General features: G+C 49.3%; 8 protein-coding genes across 8 annotated transcripts; 6 read left to right on the top strand and 2 right to left on the bottom strand.

The window, feature by feature from the left end:
* Positions 1 to 34: 34 nt before the first annotated feature.
* On the top strand, positions 35 to 2,618 carry GIQ15_03911 (STE/STE7 protein kinase; the record flags this gene model as incomplete). Its single annotated transcript, XM_033551328.1, has 3 exons — positions 35 to 238; positions 337 to 2,187; positions 2,250 to 2,618. 3 exons carry the CDS (start codon positions 35 to 37, stop codon positions 2,616 to 2,618), a joined length of 2,424 nt encoding a protein of 807 aa, XP_033405058.1.
* A 973-nt stretch (positions 2,619 to 3,591) lies between these two features.
* Positions 3,592 to 4,519, top strand: GIQ15_03910 (uncharacterized protein; the record flags this gene model as incomplete). Its single annotated transcript, XM_033551327.1, has 4 exons — positions 3,592 to 3,781; positions 3,852 to 3,929; positions 3,983 to 4,101; positions 4,166 to 4,519. The coding sequence occupies 4 exons, from the start codon at positions 3,592 to 3,594 to the stop codon at positions 4,517 to 4,519; spliced, it is 741 nt and encodes a 246-aa protein (XP_033405057.1).
* A 1,769-nt stretch (positions 4,520 to 6,288) lies between these two features.
* GIQ15_03909 (glutathione-disulfide reductase) lies at positions 6,289 to 8,140 on the top strand (the record flags this gene model as incomplete). The annotated part of the gene is made up of 3 exons (XM_033551326.1): positions 6,289 to 6,737; positions 6,804 to 7,639; positions 7,707 to 8,140. The coding sequence occupies 3 exons, from the start codon at positions 6,289 to 6,291 to the stop codon at positions 8,138 to 8,140; spliced, it is 1,719 nt and encodes a 572-aa protein (XP_033405056.1).
* Positions 8,141 to 8,338: 198 nt separating this feature from the next.
* On the bottom strand, positions 8,339 to 9,351 carry GIQ15_03908 (enoyl-CoA hydratase/isomerase; the record flags this gene model as incomplete). The annotated part of the gene is made up of 2 exons (XM_033551325.1): positions 8,339 to 8,954; positions 9,029 to 9,351. 2 exons carry the CDS (start codon positions 9,349 to 9,351, stop codon positions 8,339 to 8,341), a joined length of 939 nt encoding a protein of 312 aa, XP_033405055.1.
* Positions 9,352 to 9,874: 523 nt separating this feature from the next.
* GIQ15_03907 (threonyl-tRNA synthetase) lies at positions 9,875 to 11,455 on the top strand (the record flags this gene model as incomplete). Its single annotated transcript, XM_033551324.1, has 1 exon — positions 9,875 to 11,455. One exon carries the CDS (start codon positions 9,875 to 9,877, stop codon positions 11,453 to 11,455), a length of 1,581 nt encoding a protein of 526 aa, XP_033405054.1.
* Positions 11,456 to 11,840: 385 nt separating this feature from the next.
* GIQ15_03906 (C6 transcription factor) lies at positions 11,841 to 14,482 on the top strand (the record flags this gene model as incomplete). Its single annotated transcript, XM_033551323.1, has 8 exons — positions 11,841 to 11,912; positions 11,962 to 12,032; positions 12,104 to 12,518; positions 12,590 to 12,671; positions 12,741 to 13,214; positions 13,274 to 13,586; positions 13,714 to 13,973; positions 14,037 to 14,482. 8 exons carry the CDS (start codon positions 11,841 to 11,843, stop codon positions 14,480 to 14,482), a joined length of 2,133 nt encoding a protein of 710 aa, XP_033405053.1.
* A 477-nt stretch (positions 14,483 to 14,959) lies between these two features.
* On the top strand, positions 14,960 to 15,853 carry GIQ15_03905 (4-sulfomuconolactone hydrolase; the record flags this gene model as incomplete). Its single annotated transcript, XM_033551322.1, has 1 exon — positions 14,960 to 15,853. The coding sequence occupies one exon, from the start codon at positions 14,960 to 14,962 to the stop codon at positions 15,851 to 15,853; it is 894 nt and encodes a 297-aa protein (XP_033405052.1).
* A 1,432-nt stretch (positions 15,854 to 17,285) lies between these two features.
* GIQ15_03904 (MFS transporter) lies at positions 17,286 to 18,850 on the bottom strand (the record flags this gene model as incomplete). The annotated part of the gene is made up of 2 exons (XM_033551321.1): positions 17,286 to 18,412; positions 18,481 to 18,850. The coding sequence occupies 2 exons, from the start codon at positions 18,848 to 18,850 to the stop codon at positions 17,286 to 17,288; spliced, it is 1,497 nt and encodes a 498-aa protein (XP_033405051.1).
* Between the last annotated feature and the right edge of the window lie 673 nt (positions 18,851 to 19,523).

Raw genomic sequence — 19,523 nt, 5'->3', positions numbered from 1 at the left:
CCTATAGTGTAGCGAGATAAGACCGGGCCCTGCGATGATCCGGCGGGCTTTTCTTCCCACCAAAGACCACCACCATAGCCAAACCACCACCGGCTTCACCCTCGACCTCGACCAACGACCAACGACCATAACTACGACCGTCACAGTGGCAGCATCGCCTCGCCGGACACGTCTGCACAGTCTCCAGGCCTTGGACCCTGCGATCTCCCCGTCTGAAGACATCCCGCCTCGTCCCGCAGTATATTTATAGCTCGTTAGTTGCAGACAGCATCCCTGCCAGGTCTCGCCGATGCAGACTCTGCGCTTCCCTCCAGGCCATAAATACTGATATAATAGCATTCTGCAGACTCTCATGGACCGCTAGGCCGCTCGCTGCCTCTCGCCATTGCTTTATCTCACCGCATTGTGCGCCACGGTGGTAGAGACACAGAGAGAAGACCACCACCAAACCCCCACATCACGGTAACAGGCATGGAAGAACATGATATCAGGATGGGAGAGGAGGTCGAGATAGGAGAAGCTACGGCTGGTGCAGATACGGCAGAGAGCAGGCCCAAAGCCGCGCCCACGCCCGCAGGTCTGACCGTAGATGACGGCCGCCCGCAACTGTCGGCCATGCAGGCTGCCTCTACCTCCTCCGTCCGCACCATCTCGGGCATGCCCATGATGACCCCTTCTTCCACCCCGCTGGGCCATGTCAACGCCGCCCGCCGTCCGGGGCCCATGCCGGTCCGCGGCAGCCAGTCCAGCGGCTTCACGCAGGACATCCAGGAGAAGATGAAGGCCTTCTCCCTCTCCCGCCAGGGTGCTCCGGTCAACGGTAACGGCGTGGCTTCGTTTCCGGGAGCCTCCTCGAGCGCACCTACGGTTCCACAGGGTACGCCCAACAGGCTGCCCGGTGGTGTCCCGGCCATGAACCTGGCCGCGCCACAGCCCACCGGGCCCTGGTCTCCCCCCTCGGGACCCGGTCCTATCGGGCGTACCCCTACGCCGAAGATGGGCGGCGGGCTGGCTGCGAAACGAGGTATGGCGGGGGGCATGAAGCTGTCCGACGTCTCCGGGCCATCGCCAGCAGGAGCGTCCCCGGGTGACAGAGGCAGCACGCCAAACGTCAACGGCACAGCTCCTACGCTGTCCGGCAGCGCCAGCTCGTCACAGGCCTCACGCACGCCAGATACGAACCCAGCTGCGTCGGCGTTTAGCAAGTATTCTGACTTTATCGATACCAAGGCCGGCACTATAAATTTCAATAACAAGGCCGTCATACATGGCGGCGGTATCGACTTCTCCTCCGGCCAGAGCTTCAACATATCCCTCGATGAAGTCGAGTCCCTCAACGAGCTGGGTAAGGGGAACTACGGCACGGTATATAGAGTACGACACTGTCGGCCTCGTCTACGCCGGCCAGGCCTGGGTCTAAAGGGCACCATGGCAATAGGGAATCTACCTCCAGACAGCACCCCTACTCCTACTCCTACCACCAATACTACTACTACATCTACAACTACTACCACCAATACCAACACCAACACCGATACCGAGGATAGCAACTCCACCTCTACCGACACCGATGCCAATACCAAGAAAGACAAAAACGACCTCACCAACGTAATCATGGCCATGAAGGAGATCCGACTCGAACTCGACGAAGCAAAGTTCACCGCCATCATAATGGAACTCGACGTCCTGCATCGCTGCGTCTCCCCCTTCATCATCGACTTCTACGGTGCCTTCTTCCAAGAAGGCGCTGTCTACATCTGTGTTGAATACATGGACGGCGGCTCGATGGAGAAGGTCTATGCAGGCGGCGTACCCGAAAACATCCTGCGAAAAATCACTCTTTCCACCGTCATGGGCCTCAAGTCACTCAAGGACGAACACAACATTATCCACCGTGACGTTAAGCCGACCAACATCCTCGTCAACACGCGTGGGCAGATCAAGATCTGCGATTTTGGTGTCAGCGGTAACCTGGTTGCAAGCATTGCCAAGACGAATATTGGATGCCAGAGCTATATGGCTCCTGAACGCATCTCCGGCGGCGGTCACCCTGGCAGTGTGGGCGGAGGAGGGACGTATAGCGTCCAGTCCGACATCTGGAGTCTGGGGCTGACTATCGTCGAGTGCGCCATGGGAAGATACCCTTATCCACCCGAAACATATAACAACATCTTCAGCCAACTCAACGTACGTTCTCACCCTATTACCTTCCTTACTTTCCTTCTTCCATCTCACTAACATACATACAGGCAATCGTACAAGGCGACCCCCCCACTCTACCCGCCGAAGGCTTCTCCCCTGAATCCAAAGACTTCGTATCAAGCTGCTTACAGAAAAACCCAGCCCTCCGACCAACCTACGCCAACCTCATCCGCCATGCCTGGGTAGCAAGCCTCATGCAGCCTCCTCCCGCCGCCACGGCAGAAGGCGGCGCTCCACCCCAGACCAACGATCACGACACCTTCGACGAGGAGGTGGCAGAGTGGGTTCGCGGTGCTATCGAGAGAAGGAGAACTGGACAGGGCAACGGCAAGGAACGTCCTGCCTTGCATGCCGTGGCACTTGATGCAGTACCCAAGAGCCCCCTGTTAGAAGGCGTCAGCTCCCCCATCGCTTGAAACATGTATCTTTCCTCCAAATTTTCTTTTGTAGACTGATGCCGATGCTGGTGCGGGTGCTGGCCACCTAACATCAATGGAAGGACCAAAATAAATGAAAAGCAACAGCAACATATCAACATATCAACATATCCTGACCTCTCCCCCCTTTTCTTCTCAGGGTTCTATATTCTACTGTGGCATTGTCTATGAAGTTTTTCAATCAAATACCCCCCCGCTTGGCCGTGCATGTTTCGACCATTTTGTTTACTTGTTTAACTATGCATTTTGCATTTTCTTGTATCTTTTTTCAAACCTACTACTACAATCATCTATCAAAGGCCGTTATATGGGATTGATGGGCTTTCTATTTCTAACAGATAATGATAATCACTCTTTACTCCAAGATTGATAAACTTCTCCATTTGGTTAGACGAAATAGTGTCTTGATAATAAGAAATTACCCCTATTAACCAGATAGATAAGCTAGTCTTATCTTTTTCCATGTATTGCATTAGGATATTTAGGGATTAGTTAATATGGTCAACACACATATCATGCCTATACCACAGCCGGGGTTATATGTGCATTTTCTAATCCAATACATCCACCATCTCCGTCGAGAGCTCTGTTTGTTTAACCGCCTCCAACCCAGGCAATTGACAGCATTTTCCCGAGATGTCTCGTCCCATTTACGACCTCTTAACCAAGGGCCAAAAGGTGCTCATTAACGGCAGCCGTGGTAAATACCAGGTTGTAAAAGCGCTAAAGCGGAATGTCTTTCAAGCTTCAACCATGGACACTAATACACCGTACGCAGGCAACGCGCTGTCTCTTTTTCCTCTCTTCAGTTTTGATATACATATGCTGACTGAAGATCAACCTGAGGCAAAGGGTGATCATTAAGACAGAGGGTGATGATCCAATCGTATACCAAACGGAGGCCAACTGTTATGGCTACCACTGTGTCACCAGCTCCCCCAATATAAGAGCAATGCGCGAAGTCATTGATAACGGAACAGATCAATGCATGGTGTTTGAATACTTGGATACAGACCTATGGTCGTTAAGGGCTAATGCGCAGGAACTCGGCCAGCCTTTTCTAAAAGCTACTGCAAAGTCCATCCTCGAGGCTGTGAAGGTGTTCTCAGATATGGATGGGCATTTTACTGCCGTGCATACAGGTATTCGCAAATCATATACCCAAACAACCGTACTCTACGTGTGTTTAGTAGACTGATATCAGACTGATAGATATTAACCCTAACAACGTCCTGGTCTCTGATGTGGACTCGTCGAAACCTATAGCCAAACTTGCTGATCTTGGAGCATGTATGTTGCCCTGGTTAATTTCATTCTGGATATCATATGCTTACTTGAACTAGTGGTTACTTCCGAGGGCTTTGACGACTTCCGATTGCAAGGGGTTGAAATTCGTGCTCCAGAGATCTGGAAGGGAGTATTGCCTACGCCTCCTTGCCAGATATGGTCCGTTGGTATTACTGTAGGTTCCATGGTTTTCGTCGTTTCAATCCTTGTACATCCAACTGCTGCTGACCTCTAACTAGCTAACGCACTTTTTCGCGAATCGAATTATATTTGGAAACTGGGACCAGGATTCCCGTGCCAAAGAGTTCCCTCTTGATGTGAATAAATCCGCGTGGGCAATTGGCAAGATTATTAAACTTGTTGGACCATTAGAACGAGACGAAGATCCCAAGTATAAACCCGAACTTGACCTAGCAGAATTCTTTGTGAAACAGGACCTTATTAAAGTTGGATCTCTTGAAGAAGAGCTTGCTAAAATAAATACCCCTATAGATTGTGTTGACTTTATTCGATATCTCCTGACTATCGACTACAAGACACGGCCAACGGCTGAGCAAGCACTACAGCATCCATGGCTTCAGGATTTGGAGTGAGTACAACGGATGATACGAGTGCCAGCTATACCAAAGAAGCCGACCCAAAGTCCACTTTTGCACAGCTCAATCCTGAAAGCACATCCCAGCCAGAGAGTAAAGCAACTGTATAATATCTTAGGCTATCATATCCTACATCTCCACTCTACCTATACCTTTTGAGAAGAGTATCAAAAAACTCACACGCAGCGAGAACTAACTATACCCCCCTGCCACGCCTACCGTAGTCCGCGCTATCTTGTATCGAATATCTGGGGTCAGGAGAGGAAACAAGATATAGCTGGGTGGGTATAGGGCTGCGTTCGCTCTCCAAGGCAGCCTCCATTCTCTGCAGGTAGCCTCCATTCTCTGCAAGGTAACCACTGCTCTCTGCAAGGTAGCCTCTGTTCTCTCCAAAGTAGCCTCTGTTCTTTGAAGGCTCTCTTCTACTTCCGCCGTAGCAGCAAGTATGGGTTCGCTGTATAGAAGTTAGCCTCTCGATATTTTAAAGTCTCCTATTATATAGGTTACTTACTTGTTGGTATCTTGTCAGATTCCTGTGTGTGGTTACGACTCGTTCCCCGAAGCCAATGGTACCCATTGGACACTAGGCCTCTTTGTCCCTTGTGGTTTAACATATCTTCATTCAGTTGAGATGGCTTAGGTAACAGTCTAAACTTGAAGAAATTGCTTTTTCATTCAGATTGTAGCTATAGAAAGAGGGAGTTAGTTAGTACATAATATTTAGTAATATCAAGGAATATTCTTACGTGACCTGAATGCGTGATGTTTCATGGATGAAAAGAAGTGTAAGGACAACAACAACTGCCAGAAGGATTCGAAATGCCTTTGGATCCCTACAGTATAGTAGAGTATCCGCAGCTATAGTTGTGCCATTGGTAAAATTTCAGATTCCTGTATGTGGTTATGACTCGTTCCCAAAACTAATCGTACCCATTGGACACTAGGCCGTTTTGTCCCTTGTGGTCCAACATAAAATTCAGCATATTGTCGGCTCTTGTGCAGGTCAGGAGACTGAACGTTTGTAGTATAAGGACTTGCACTGGTATAGAAGGTCTGGGAGAAACTGGAGACTTTTTTCAAATTGGTGGTACTTGAGCTAGTGGTAGGAAAAGCCCTGGAGGTATCGCGCTGGATGAATAAACAATAGACGTTTGCTTTCCTATCTCAAGGTAGACCAAGTGGAGAGGCGTATCAGGAAGACTTGAGAACGAGGCACAGCTTCGAGGAATAATGGAAGTAGAAGAACTCGGTGAGTCCAACTAGGGCCTGAGGATAGTGTCTAGAGCTTCGCATGTAATTAACAGCTTAGCAAAGTTGAGTTTGATATCTATAGCAAGAGAATATATAATAGAAAGCGAAGATATAGGCGGATCCCCGCGGCTGGAGGAATCACGTGATCTATCATCCAACTGCGCGACGAATCTCGCCTCTCGCCAGGGATATATAAAGATATTATAGAAGGCTGATTAATTGTAACGAGAAGACTTCTGGAGTAACTAAGTACCTAAAATGGCCTAATAGGTATATATCAACACACTACTATGTAGATACGTGATAGCACTGCATGCTGACGTCATCAGCCGCGAGCCTCGGCCCTTGAGAAAACGCCGGATGAATAATCAAAACATCTCGAAGCGTCAAAAAGGGCATCGTCTTGCTCGAGAAACCGAACTGATCGCAGGGAAGACTTGAACTGCGCTATCCCGGTCAGTCTTCTGTCCAGCTAACTGTCTCCCGCGTCTTTCCCTTCCCCCGCCAGCCAAGGGATGCCCTCCTTGTCAACCCCACCATCCGCATCAACGCTGCTCTCTCGCATCGGGCGAAGCATTACACATAAAAACGGCCTCTTCCCGCCAATCGCTCTCTCGACTCCTTCTCGCTCCGCAGCCCGACGTTATCATACGCAGCAGCCGCCTCGCAGCAGCTTATACTCGCCCTTTGCTGCTCGCCACAGAACGCTGGCGACTAGAAAGGCCGAAGTCACTTCTATACCCCGCCTCGGAGCCATCTCGAGGCAGCTATTCTCTTCCCCATCGACGTCATCACAGGGTAAAATGGCCCCAATTGATATGGAGGGCGTGGAGAAGTATGACTACATTGTGATTGGAGGTGGTAGTGGCGGCAGTGGTGGTGCCAGGCGAGCTGCCGGATGGTACAAGGCGAAGACTCTGATCGTTGAAAATGGCCGATCCGGAGGCACCTGTGTCAATGTTGGGTAGGATCGATTTGCTCTCCTTTATGTGTCCACACGGAGAATCAATATGCTAACCAGCTTATCTAGATGTGTACCCAAAAAGATGACATGGAACTTTGGGTCCATCAACGAACACCTCGAACACGCTAAGCACTACGGCTATGACGTTCCCAAGGACATTAAATTCGACTACGGCTACTTCAAAGGCACCCGTGATTCGACCATCGAGCGTCTTAATGGCATTTACGAGCGCAATTGGAACCGCGAGGGCATTGATCTTGTCAAGGGAACCGCAAAATTCCTCGAACAAAAGGTGGTAGAGATTGACCTAATGGACGGCTCTGGGAAGAAAACCGTCACTGCTCCTCATATCCTCATCGCTACGGGCGGATACCCAATTGTTCCTGACATCCCCGGCGCCGAACACGGAATTACCAGTGATGGGTTTTTTGAGATTGAGGACCTACCACCCAAACTTGCTGTGGTTGGAGCTGGCTATATCGCTGTTGAATTGGCTGGCGTCATGCATGCTGTCGGCGTGGAGACACACCTGTTCATCCGTGGAGAGACCTTTTTGAGGAAATTTGACCCCATGATTCAGGAAACAATGACCAAACGCTACGAGGCAACTGGCATGCACCTGCACAAGGGCTACACTGGAATGAAGAAGGTGGAGCTATTAAGCCCAGGAAAGGGTGCCGAGAAGCGTCTCAAACTGACATTCGATGACGGATCAGAGATGGAAGTCAACGAGCTGCTATGGGCCATTGGCCGAGCTCCCGCAGTCACGAATTTGGGTCTCAAGGAAATCGGCGTTAAACAGAACGACAAGGGACATATTGTTGTTGATGAGTTCCAGAACACTTCTGTGGACGGTATCTATGCTCTAGGTGATGTTACCGGTCAGGCAGAGTTGACTCCAGGTATTTATACACATATCCCCCTTCCTCTCTACCATATACTCCACCATGGTGCTAACTACCATTGTAGTCGCCATCGCCGCTAGTCGACAGCTTGGAAACCGTCTCTTCGGACCTCCGGAGCTCAAATCATCGAAGCTCTCCTACGAAAACATCCCCACCGTCGTCTTCTCTCACCCAGAAGTCGGCACATCCGGCCTTACTGAACCCGAAGCCGTTGAAAAGTACGGCAAAGAAAACCTCAAGATCTACCACACGAAATTCACAGATATGTTTTTCAGCGTCTTCCCTGCTGAGGAGAAGGAGAAGAACCCCACGGAGATGAAGCTCATTTGCGCTGGGCCAGAGGAGAAGGTTGTTGGCTTGCATATTCTGGGTCTCGGCGTGGGCGAGATGTTGCAAGGATTCGGCGTTGCGATGAAGATGGGTGCCACAAAGAAGGATTTCGATTCCTGTGTCGCCATTCATCCTACCAGCGCAGAAGAATTAGTTACTCTGCGGTAATTTATCAACATCTAGAGATATCTAACGTATGGATAGGATATAGACCTAATATTTTTGGGTTGGTTTTTGTGTTACTACATCATTAAATATATTTTTGCATGGGCAGTTTGGATCATAAAATAGAACTTGGCCCGGTTACGAAGCCTATATTTTCTATTTCTAATGGCATCTACCTTCGGCCGTACCGCTGATATAGCATTACAGTTTCGAGTTGGTCTTGGGAGGAGACACATCAACCTGATTCCACCAGGGATACACGGCAGGGATATCCGCCGGGTTATTAAATGAGCCTTTGAACTCTGCGCTCCTCTTCTGGAGGAAGCTTTTAACCCCTTCCTCGTTATCTCTGCTGCCGAAGAGCGGGTATATAAGCGACGAATCAAGTAGATGAGTTGCCTCCGCGCTGTCTGGGCCACGATACATGAGATCTCTCATCAGCGAGGTTGATAGCGTCGAGGTATTTCGCGCAATGTCGTCGGCAAGCTCAAGAGCGCGAGCCACCGTCGCTTCGGGCGTGGGCAGAATCTCTGAAAATAATTCTTTCAGCAGCGGATGGTCTGCAGGGTATGTGTTGCCAGTAGTAGTGACGTGCAGCGCACGCGAGTGCCCAATGAGTCTTGGTAGGAAGAAGGACGATACGGCTTCCATTATAAGACCACGGCGGGAAAATACAAATCCGATTTTGGCCTTCGCGGTCGCCAGACGGATAGTAGCTGGGAGGGTCATGGTGATCCCAATACCAACAGCAGATCCATTAATTGCCGCTATAGTCGGTTTTCGGCAATTGTGTATCGCCAGGGTTATCCTACCACCACTTCATCATAGACAAGTTACCGTTAGTTCAGTGTTTAGTTATATATTATCTACGATAGAACAGCATATACATACCCGTCCCTGTGATCCTTGTCCCTCTCCGCAGCCCCGCCTTTTCCCATTCCCTTGAATCCAATATCTAGGTCTGCACCGGCGCAAAACGCCTTGGTCCCTGAGCCTGTGAGCACGACAACCTTCACACGATCATCAATATCCACCATGCCGAACACCTCGGCCATCTCCCTGGACATTTGCTCAGTGTAGGCATTGAGCTTCTCAGGCCTGTTTAAGGTGAGGAGCAGGACCGGTGTAGGCGTCGGGGACGAAGCTGGGACATGGGAGAGCTTGATATGCGCCGTCGGCAGGGCAGCGTAAGAATCTGGAAGGGATGGAGGCATCTTGGTATAGCTCGCTGGGAGGATGGATGGGTGGTAGGAGAGATAGAATAGTATGCTCCCGATTAAGTCTGCAACGAGTCTTTCGGGTGTAGGAGGGTGCTAAACACACAATCAAGTCAGGTTAATATGTCAGTTGTAAGTATTGAGGAGAAGTTGGGTCGATATGGCAAGCCCGTAGGATGAGCTGGCTGTCCATACAGCTGCTGGAGCCGAGGTTCAAGGATTCATCAGCCGAGGCGGGGATATATTCTCATCAACGGTGGCTATCCTGTCGCGGATTTGTACATATAGTCTCTGCGCATCAACGCACCCTGGGGGCCTTAGGTAGCAGGCAAGTGTTGATATCCAGGTTGATATCCGTTGTCGTTTGCGGAGGAGTTACTGAATCTCGCCGGCTTTAAATCCGGGGGACTGAGGCACGTGACCTTTTATTTTGGCCGGCGAAAAGCAAAAAGCTATACAGCTCTTTTTGTAAGGATGAAGATAACGGAGAGCAGAGCCAGCTAATCAACTACTAATTCCCATGAGACGGTTTCATTTGGTTGCCCAGAGATGGGGCAGCCGGCCGTCTGTCTATCGGGCTGCTCGACAACAGTCGGTCTTTACGACTCTCCATAGCAGATACTGTTCTTGCTCTGCGCCGTCAGAAAAGTCGACCCCTAATATCAAACAAACTTCTGCAGCTCCAGCAGACCACAGGGCCCTCGGAACAGCCCAGGAACTCTTCACCAACTCCATCTATAGCCCCGGATCGCCGCTCTTCCGCCCCAATGGCACCCACATCCTCAACAAGCTCATCTCCTTTCTCCGGGCGCAATACAAGCAATACGGCTTCCGCGAAGTCCTCACGCCGAATATCTATAAACAATCTCTCTGGGAGGTATCAGGACATTGGCAAAATTATAAAGATGATATGTATGAGGTGGCTGGCCGTGGGAATACAGGCGAAGTTGAAGGGTCTGCCGCGGGGGAGGACGAGACATATGGGTTAAAACCAATGAACTGCCCAGGCCACTGCCTTTTGTTTAAATCTCAGAAACACTCGTATCGGGAACTCCCTGTCCGATATGCGGATTTTAGCCCTCTTCACAGGAATGAGGTTTCCGGTTCGTTGTCGGGGCTCACTCGAGTGAGGAGGTTCCATCAGGATGATGGACATATATTTTGTCGTCCATCGCAAATTGGAAGTGAGATACAGTTGGCGCTAAAATTTGCGGATACTGTCCTCCAAACGTTCGGACTTGCGGATGGATATAGACTTGTTCTCTCTACGAGGCCGGAGAAGGACTTCATCGGCAGCTTGGAGCTATGGGAGACTGCAGAGCAGCAGCTCCGACAGGCGTTGGATAACAGCGGTCTAAGCTGGGAACTTAATGAGGGAGATGGCGCGTTTTATGGGCCAAAGATTGATTTACAGATTCAGGATTCCCACGGGAAATATCACCAGCTATCTACTATACAGTTGGATATGAACTTACCACGGAGATTTGAGTTGGAGTATCTGGTCCCCGAAGGCTCAGAGGAGTACGATCCAGCTACTGGTGGGATAGCGACCCCTGTTTTGATCCATAGGGCGATATTCGGCTCGCTAGAGCGGTTTTTTGCACTCTTGATCGAACGATACAATGGTCAATGGCCATTCTGGCTCTCACCTCGCCAGTCAATTCTTGTCACTGTCGGAGGAGATGAGCAGCTCACACGAGCTGCAGAGGACGTTGTGGCTAAAATATCCGGATACCAACCCATCACTTCCCACCGGCCTGCAGAAAGCAATCTCCCTCTATCACCGCTACAGCCGACATTCAACGTCGACCTCGACCCGTCAAATAGATCCCTAGCCAAAAAACTGCGCGAAGCATATACTGCGAAATACAACCTCGTCTTCATCATGGGCCCCAAAAACGTCGCTGAAGGGTCGATTGATATCGACTTGTTCGGTCAAGTTAACGGCAAGAGTGAAGAGGAAATCAAGGCGTTGTTGCACGGCATACCATGCTGGAACGTGTCCGTCTCGACGTCCGGTGAAAGGACCAAGGCACAGATAAGGATGAAGGTCGATGACGTACATGCCTGGCTTGTCGAGCTGGAGAGAAGGTTCCTATGACCTTATCCATCGCCATATGAAGATGAAGATATATATAACATATCCCCCTTGTAACAATAAATAAACAGATAGATGTACGAATAGAGCCACCTAATGACCTTCCATTCTGGGAATATTATCATGTGCGCGGAAAAACTATTTTCCCGACGCGCTTACCTCGGCCTGGGAAAAACTAAACTTCCGGTCCCGATTTGCCCCGCCGCGGCTCTTTTCGAGATTATCAAAACGATCGCAAGAGAGGATGGAACAGCAAGCTGCTTGCTTTCCAGTGCGTGCAATAGAGCGGACAACTTCAAGATACGACATTTCTCGGATCCTGTGAGATGGCTGTTGAGCCACAAACTCACTGGCCGATTCATGCTGCGCTCCCGTCTCGTTGGACCCCATGTCTGACTCGTCAAAACCATCAATCTCCCGAAAGAGCGCTTTCTCGTGCGAGGCATGTCGCAAGCGCAAGGTAAGGCTCCGTGAACATTACACATTGTGCAGCTGCTTATGGGATATAGGTAAAATGTAACGCCGCAACGCCGTCATGTTCGCGATGCTCCGCGCGGGGTGAAGCGTGCATCTATACCTTGTGAGCCTTTCACCGCCCCTTCAAGGCGATATACGCCTCCATATCAAAAAAGCGATATTAATTAGCAACAGGACTCCGACCCTGTCGTATACCCGAACTCTCGAATCGCGCATTGCAAAGCTAGAGGCAGAGCTAGCAAAGTTCAGAAAGGACCCCCAACACCGCAACGGTGCGGACACAGAGCAAGATCGCGGACTGAAAGTAGAAGAGTCAGACAGGCCATCGTCCATCGATTCGTTTGAACAGCATCGTGAAGATGTTAAGGAATCCGTGGATCTACTCTCCCGAGACATCGAGGGCCTGACGGTGGAGGACGACGGGCGCATCTCGTTCCATGGTCCGACCAGTTTATTCCAGCTGCCCAGCGGCCTAGCGGAAATCGCAAATCCCACTTTATCCGTCGACAATGAGTCGGATGGCCGAAAGGAACGACTCATTAACAATGCATGGAGAGAACGTGCATTCGAGCAATTAACTACCATCCCAGTATGACTTTTGATTGACAAAACGAGGAATCTTGTTGAATCATCCCCACTCACTAATTTCCTCCATTTTAGGAACCGTTCAACTACTTGCTGGACTCCCACTGGTGCTGGATACAACCGTTATTTAACTTTGTGTATCGCCCTGCCTTTACTCGTATGTACCAGCCCATGCGGCCCTCGTAGACCACAGTTGTATGGACGCTAAGTTTGGTTGATCTTATAGGTGATATGAAGATGAACGGCCCATACTTCTCCGAAATTCTCCTAAACGCCATTCTATCCCACTCCCTTCGGTGGTGCAGGGACGAACCTAAGATCGCTCGCATGCTCGATGCCTACGATGGAGGCCAGCAATTCCGCCAGAGAGCCGTGACTGGTTTATTTGAAAGTTTGAAGAGTGGCAACGGCCAAATCACGGTTGTTCAGACTCTGCTTTTGCTGAGTGCCCAGGAATGTGGCCGTGGAAATCGAACCCAAGCATGGCTATATAGCGGAATGGCCTTTCGACTTGTAGAAGACTTAGGCATCACCATTGATAGCCGGAAGTACTCTGGCTCGGTGCAATTCTCAGACGAAGACGTCGAGATTAGAAACCGCCTTTTCTGGAGCTGCTACTTTTGGGATAAACTGGTGTCGCTATATTTCGGCCGATCGCCGATTATCCAGGATACCCCCGTCAGTCCACCCCGGATATTATGTACGTATCTATCCCTACCATTTGACCTCCAATGATAGCAATACTAACAATATTATCAGTGGATGATACTGCCGAGATCGAAATATGGACACCCCACGGAGTGGTATTCCCCGAGGGTATGCACTATCCGCCGACGCAGGCCCACTCAACGTCATGTTTCATGAAGATGTGTTCGTTGGCGGAAATCCTCAACCAGATAATCATCCACATATATGATCCTGTTCGACAGAGCACAGAAGCCCAAATCCAGGATTGTGTGGACAAACAGGGGGCAAATCTTGAGATATGGTGGAATGAACTTCCGCCTTTCCTAAAACTCGTTCCCAGTAGCCTCCCTACATACTGCCCGCCTAGTCACGTCGTGACTCTAAAGTAAGCTAACTGGAATACCCCAGTCCGCTTATACATACCATATCAAATGCTGACTCCAGCCTAGTTGTTTATACCACACCACCAACATCCTTCTCCATCGCCCGATGCTCTGCTCTAGGCCATTTAGAACCCGGGAAAACGCTACAAACAATGCTAACCACTTGGTCCAATGTCTCTCGTCGGCTACCTCTAACATCTCACTATACGATCTCTTTAGACGGACTTTCGGCGATAGCCATGTCGTTCTGTCCCTCGCGTACAGTTTATATACAGCCGCTTCCATATTTATACTCGAAATTCAGGCATTAAAATACGCATCTGCTTCGACGTTGGAGAAACTGAGATATTGTATCTTGGCACTTGAGCGTGTTAAGGCGGCTAATCCAGGTGAGAAATTGAACCTTTTGAATGAGTTTGGGGTTCGGCATGGACTAACGATCCAATTTATAGTTATCAATACCGCGCTTGGTTTGGTCGAGAAAGAACTAAAAAAGCTTCGCATCAACATCTTTGATACTCCGACCAACCCAGACCAGCCCGCTATCCCCGCCCAGTCTCCACAGACCACTACTTCATCACCTCCCGCCTCTTTAGATCCGCTACATGGTCAACATATATATACCCTACCCCCACACGGCGCATTTAGCATCACTCCTCCCCCGGCAGACCGTCAACAAGCTCAACAGCAACAGCGACAACCTTCACATAACCCAAATCCCTTCATTATGGATACACCACCGCTACCAGACCCGCCAGATTTCATCGCTCAAGATCGAATGTATGACATCGCACCAGAACTGTTTGAGGCTTTTTCGTACGTCGAGCCAACTACCCCTGGTGGCGTCGGGACGGGGTTCGACACCACGAACTGGGCTGGGACTGGGCCAGCTAGCTAGAGCTCCTCGCCGATTGCTTACCGCGTACGGAGTACGCGCGAGTTTATCTTTCCTTCTTTTTATCCTTTTCTGTAAAAAGAAAAGCAACCGTTTTGGTTTCTCTATTGTACATATGTGATGGATACTATGGCGTTACTTTGCCTTTTTAGATAGGTTTGCGGTTATTTGGACTTACTTATGGGACCAACCTTTTATGCAAACGGTATCTATCGTCTTTGCAACTATTTCCATCTCGTTCTACCTTATATAGATCCGCCCATATCGACCGGAGTATAATGCTCCGGCTTTCGGCTTTCGGCAAAATGATAGTAACTAGTCATGTGATTGTGGTATTTATTTATTTTACTCCATCTTCAAGTTCGAACATCCGGCTTGCACATCGCATGTTCCATGGCTTATATTGTACGCAGCAGGCTTCTTCATCGACCAAACATCTTGAGTTCCTCCACTAGGCGAGCAAAATCGCGGTACAGAACCATGAGTACCCCGCCAAAGCTGCCACCTTCATCATGGGACAGCCACATGCACATTGTCAACCCAGAAAAATACCCCCTCGCGCCGGATGCGCAATATGTGCCCCCTGTCCATACACTCGCTGATGCAATGTCTTTCGAATCTTCAGTTGGTATGCGAAATATCGTCTTAGTCCAACCGTCCATATACGGATTCGACAACTCATGTATGCTTGACGGTTTGAAGGAACTGGGCTCTAGTCGAGGAAGAGCGGTGGTCTCGCTGGATCCGGACAACCAACCGTCTGAGGATACCCTAAAATTATGGCATCAATGGGGCGTTCGAGGAGTGAGACTCAATTTGCAATCTACCGGCAAAGAATTAAATGCCGAGGAACTAAAAACGATCATGCACAAGTACGCAGATATAATCCGCCCGTATGGCTGGGTTCTACAGCTCTATATTGCCCTTCACCACATCCCCCTTCTGCAGGCTGTTGTCCCAAGTTTAGGAGTTAAAGTCTGTTTCGACCATTTCGGAAGCCCCAAGCTACCTGCCCCGGCTACTAGTACAAGCCATACGACAAAATTAGACCCATATTGCCTCCCAGGTTTCAAGGAATTGATCGAGCTCCTCAAGAATGGTCATACGTACGTTAAAGTATCCGCCGCATATCGACTTACCAGCAACCCCGAATTTGACGGCCTGCGGGAAATGTGCATGGAGTTTATGCGTGTGGCCCCAGATCGGGTAGTGTTTGCTACGGATTGGCCGCATACAAGATTTGATTCGATCGATATTGTTCCGTTTATGAAAGCTTGTGTCGACTGGTGCCACGGCGACCAGGCTATGGTTGAGAAACTATTCCAGCGCAACGCAGAAGAGCTTTGGGATGTCAAGGCTGTAACTGAGTCGTGAAATTCCATAGTCCCCTTGTTTATACCCATCGTCACTGCATATATATACTTCTTTACAATCCAGCGCGTATTCACGAATCCTAGCATCGATCAGAGTCGGTCACTATTGGTAATTGAGTGGAACCCTTCATCGGTTATCCGTTAATATAATACCAGTTCGCAATGGCAGGACGTTATCTCCCTTTGCAATCCCGAAAAGAACACTGCGCAGTACCTTACAGGCCCTCTCATACTAAAAGTATATAACCTGTTGCTCTCTCTCTTACATTTTCCCCCTTTTCCTTCTAAAGTTATTCATACACGAAAGATGATCAGGCAGACCTTGCATCCGCAAGCGATTCTTACTCCTGGCTAACTAATATATAACCCTTTGCGCGGCTGTCACAGAAATGGGTTGTGTTGTCGGCCTAGAATGACCAGTCATCAATGAATCCAATCTGCTTCTTATATTGACGGTATGTCAAAGGCAAATGTAACTCACGAGAGGCTTGCAACATTCGACGGGAGATTTATCTTTGCATCCTTCTTTTCTGGGGGCTGGGGTACCTATTGGATCCAATTGTCGACATGTCAGCTTCATGGTCTGCGCCTTCAAGACTGGATTGCGGGAAGATTATCCTACATCCGGTGCCAAATAGGCCCTTGGGGGCTTTATCTTCATAATGGGTACAGCATAGCGGCTCTCGCTCGCTAGGACAAGTCCACACGGCGCTGGAAGTTGTAATGAACGATGATAGAGTCATCAGAGCCATTGCAGCTATGTTCAGCCCGTTGGCATGCATGTTTATTGAGATGGTAGTTCGTCCTAGAGCTAATGTTTCAGAGCTGAGAGCAGGTTGTTCAATATCAAGTATAGTGATCGGTAGACGTGATCAGGCTTGAGGGCGAAGTTGGAGGATGGGATGAGGTGTTCCATCCTATATAAATATCCCATCTTGAACAGCACCTGGAAGATGCACAACTCGTTACCCGTTCTCTTGTCATATCAGCAATATTGCTCTCGTATCCTCGTCTTATGACCCTTTCCTGCTTGTGACATCTCATGAACCGATATTAGGTACTAAATGGATGTTGAACCGAAACGAAAGCGGTCAGCCGTTACACGGATTGCGCAGTTTCATCGCCATCGCACAGGACGATATAAAACTGCTACACACCATCAACCATGCCTAGAGGCAGTCACAGGGTAAAGAAGGTCAGGATTAATGTGTAGCATGTCTCCTCAGCAGCTACAACAAGGTATACCTCCTGGGCTCAAGCCTACAGAGATTACAAGGCCCTGCCAGGCTTCATATAGAACTGTCAAGGACGGGTTCAAAGTGGAACAAACGAGAGTAACCAAGTAACTACTTACTAGTTTAACTAACCATATTGCTTTTTCCTTTACGAATGACGAGCTAAGTACCATAAACATCGTTAACCCCTTTTCTTTTTTAGATCGTGAAGCGGAACCGTGGATCATCATCGCCCATATTTCCCAAGATGCTCTCGTCCAGCTGAAGCCTATCATCACGTTTGCCTTGTTCTCTCAGCCTGTTCTCACGCAAGAGCCCCAGAGCGAGGACAACACTGCCGCATCCGCACATGATAAGGGTGGCCAGGCAAACGCCGTATCCAACAAAGTACCGTGGCGCGTCCTTCATCACGAAGACGTTGCTTGCAATGAGGCCACCTAGGTTTCCAATTCCAATCTGGATTGCTAAACCAATGGCCCGTTTATAGTGACCTCCGAGGTTGTTCGCCAACCAGACGATGGTCACGGGCTGGACGATATAACAGCCTACGCAGACAAAGAAGACGGCCATATAGCGAATGCCGGCCGGCAGTCCACCGACGATGGGCCCCTGGCAAAGAAGGATAATATACCCAATGCTTCCGAAAGTAACGCCAAAGAGGATGAAGCCCAGTCGATGCCTGAGACGGTCTGTCAGGTATGAGACGACAAGTGTAACGAACGCCGTCACAAGCCATATCGGAATACTATGGATCTGGCTTTGGATCCCAGAATATCCGAGGGACCTCACAATTGTTGGTATGAAAAGGGCTGTCGCGTAACCTGATACAGTAATGTTGATATAAATAAATGTGCCAACATATATTTTCCAGTCGGTCAGGATTCTTTTCCATGCGGTGATATCAAGTTTATCCATCCTGGCTCCGCCCCCAACGTCCTGGCTGCTGCGAGTCTGCATCACCTTTTTCTCCTCGCTGGTCAAGAATTTTGCCTGCTCCGGCCAGTCGGCAATAAAAAACTTTGCAGGACCTGCAAGGGCGATTGAAAAGAGACCCTCCAATATAAAGATCCATCTCCAGCCAGAATATCCTCCTAGTCCTGCCATATGGTCGATAGCGTAGGCTAAGAGACCGCCAAAGGCTCCCGCAAGTAAGCCAGCCACCCAGAAGAGCGAAAGGCGCTTTTGGAATTCATGGCGCTTGTAATATGTGGCCATTAGGTATGCACAACCGGGAACAAAGCCTGCTTCGAAGGCACCGATGAAAAAGCGACAAACAATAAGATCGCCGTTGTTTCTCACGAATCCCTGACACATGGATGAAACACCTATATCAACGAACGTTTAGTCGGGATTCCTACCCAGTCACTCTCGAGGGTAATTGAGGGATACATACCCCATAGGAAGGTGAGGATGCTAATCCAAGTTGATGGAGCAAATTTCTTTAGCAAAATGTTACTCGGGATATCCATCAGGACATATGGCACAAAAAATATCTGCACTGCAATATTGAAGTCATTCCCTTTGAGTTTCAACTCATCCATTATCCCAAGGACCGCGACATTTCCAAGGTTGATGCGGTCGAGAAATCCGAAGACGAAAAGGATCCATAGCGGAATCATGAGGTTAATGTCAACCTTTCGCATCATCCTCTTTTCTGCTTCAAGAGACTGGCTCCCTTCTTCGGCCGGACCGCATTCTGAGTCTGATCTTTCAACGCCAGCTATCTGGGGCTTGCCCTTCTCCTCTGCTGCTAGGTCTGCCATATCTGTTGGCGCTGTATTGCGAGTGCGATCACTAGAATCAAATTTGAGAAGAGCGATCCGACACCGAACGAAGCAAAGGTGCAAGACAGAGGAGAAAGAGGAATGAAAAGAGGGCGAATCCGACCAGTTACACGGTGTCCATTTGGTATTCTAAGGCAGTCTGATGCAACTAGGCCATGCAGATTTTTCGAACCCGACCTGCAGAGTACGGCGTACGGAGTACTAATCTACCATCAGCTCGGACATAGTAGCATCCATGTCTACTAGCAGCCAGCCTGCAGCAATCAAAGCAATGTCGCATCTAGCGCATGGGATTTTGTTTATGCTGGAGATATAATCCCACCACTAGGGTAAGTTAATTAATCCATGAGCAAGAAGGAAATCCATGGTCGTTGTCAAGATTAATAAATTTCGTCCGCAGCTAGACTGGTGAACCGTGAGAGCGAAACACGCTCGTCCGGTACCCGAAGCCTAGAAAATTTCCTAGCTCCCTTAATGGAGCACATATATGCGCTTATGGGCTTGTTTTATACGAACGGATGCTTAAATAACACGGACGGCGGAACTAGCTTCGAAAACCCATCGCTCGTCGCATTGGTATCTCGCACCAGGATACTCCATACTTTTCTACTACACATGCCGCCTGCTCAGCCTATTATGTTTCTTCCAGAAG

The sequence above is a fragment of the Arthroderma uncinatum genome (genome assembly GCF_011692745.1).
Source record: "Arthroderma uncinatum strain CBS 119779 chromosome Unknown scaffold3, whole genome shotgun sequence".
Lineage (NCBI taxonomy): Eukaryota > Fungi > Ascomycota > Eurotiomycetes > Onygenales > Arthrodermataceae > Arthroderma > Arthroderma uncinatum.
The sequence above is the reverse complement of the archived record's forward strand: the minus strand, read 5'-3'. Positions and strand labels throughout refer to the sequence as shown.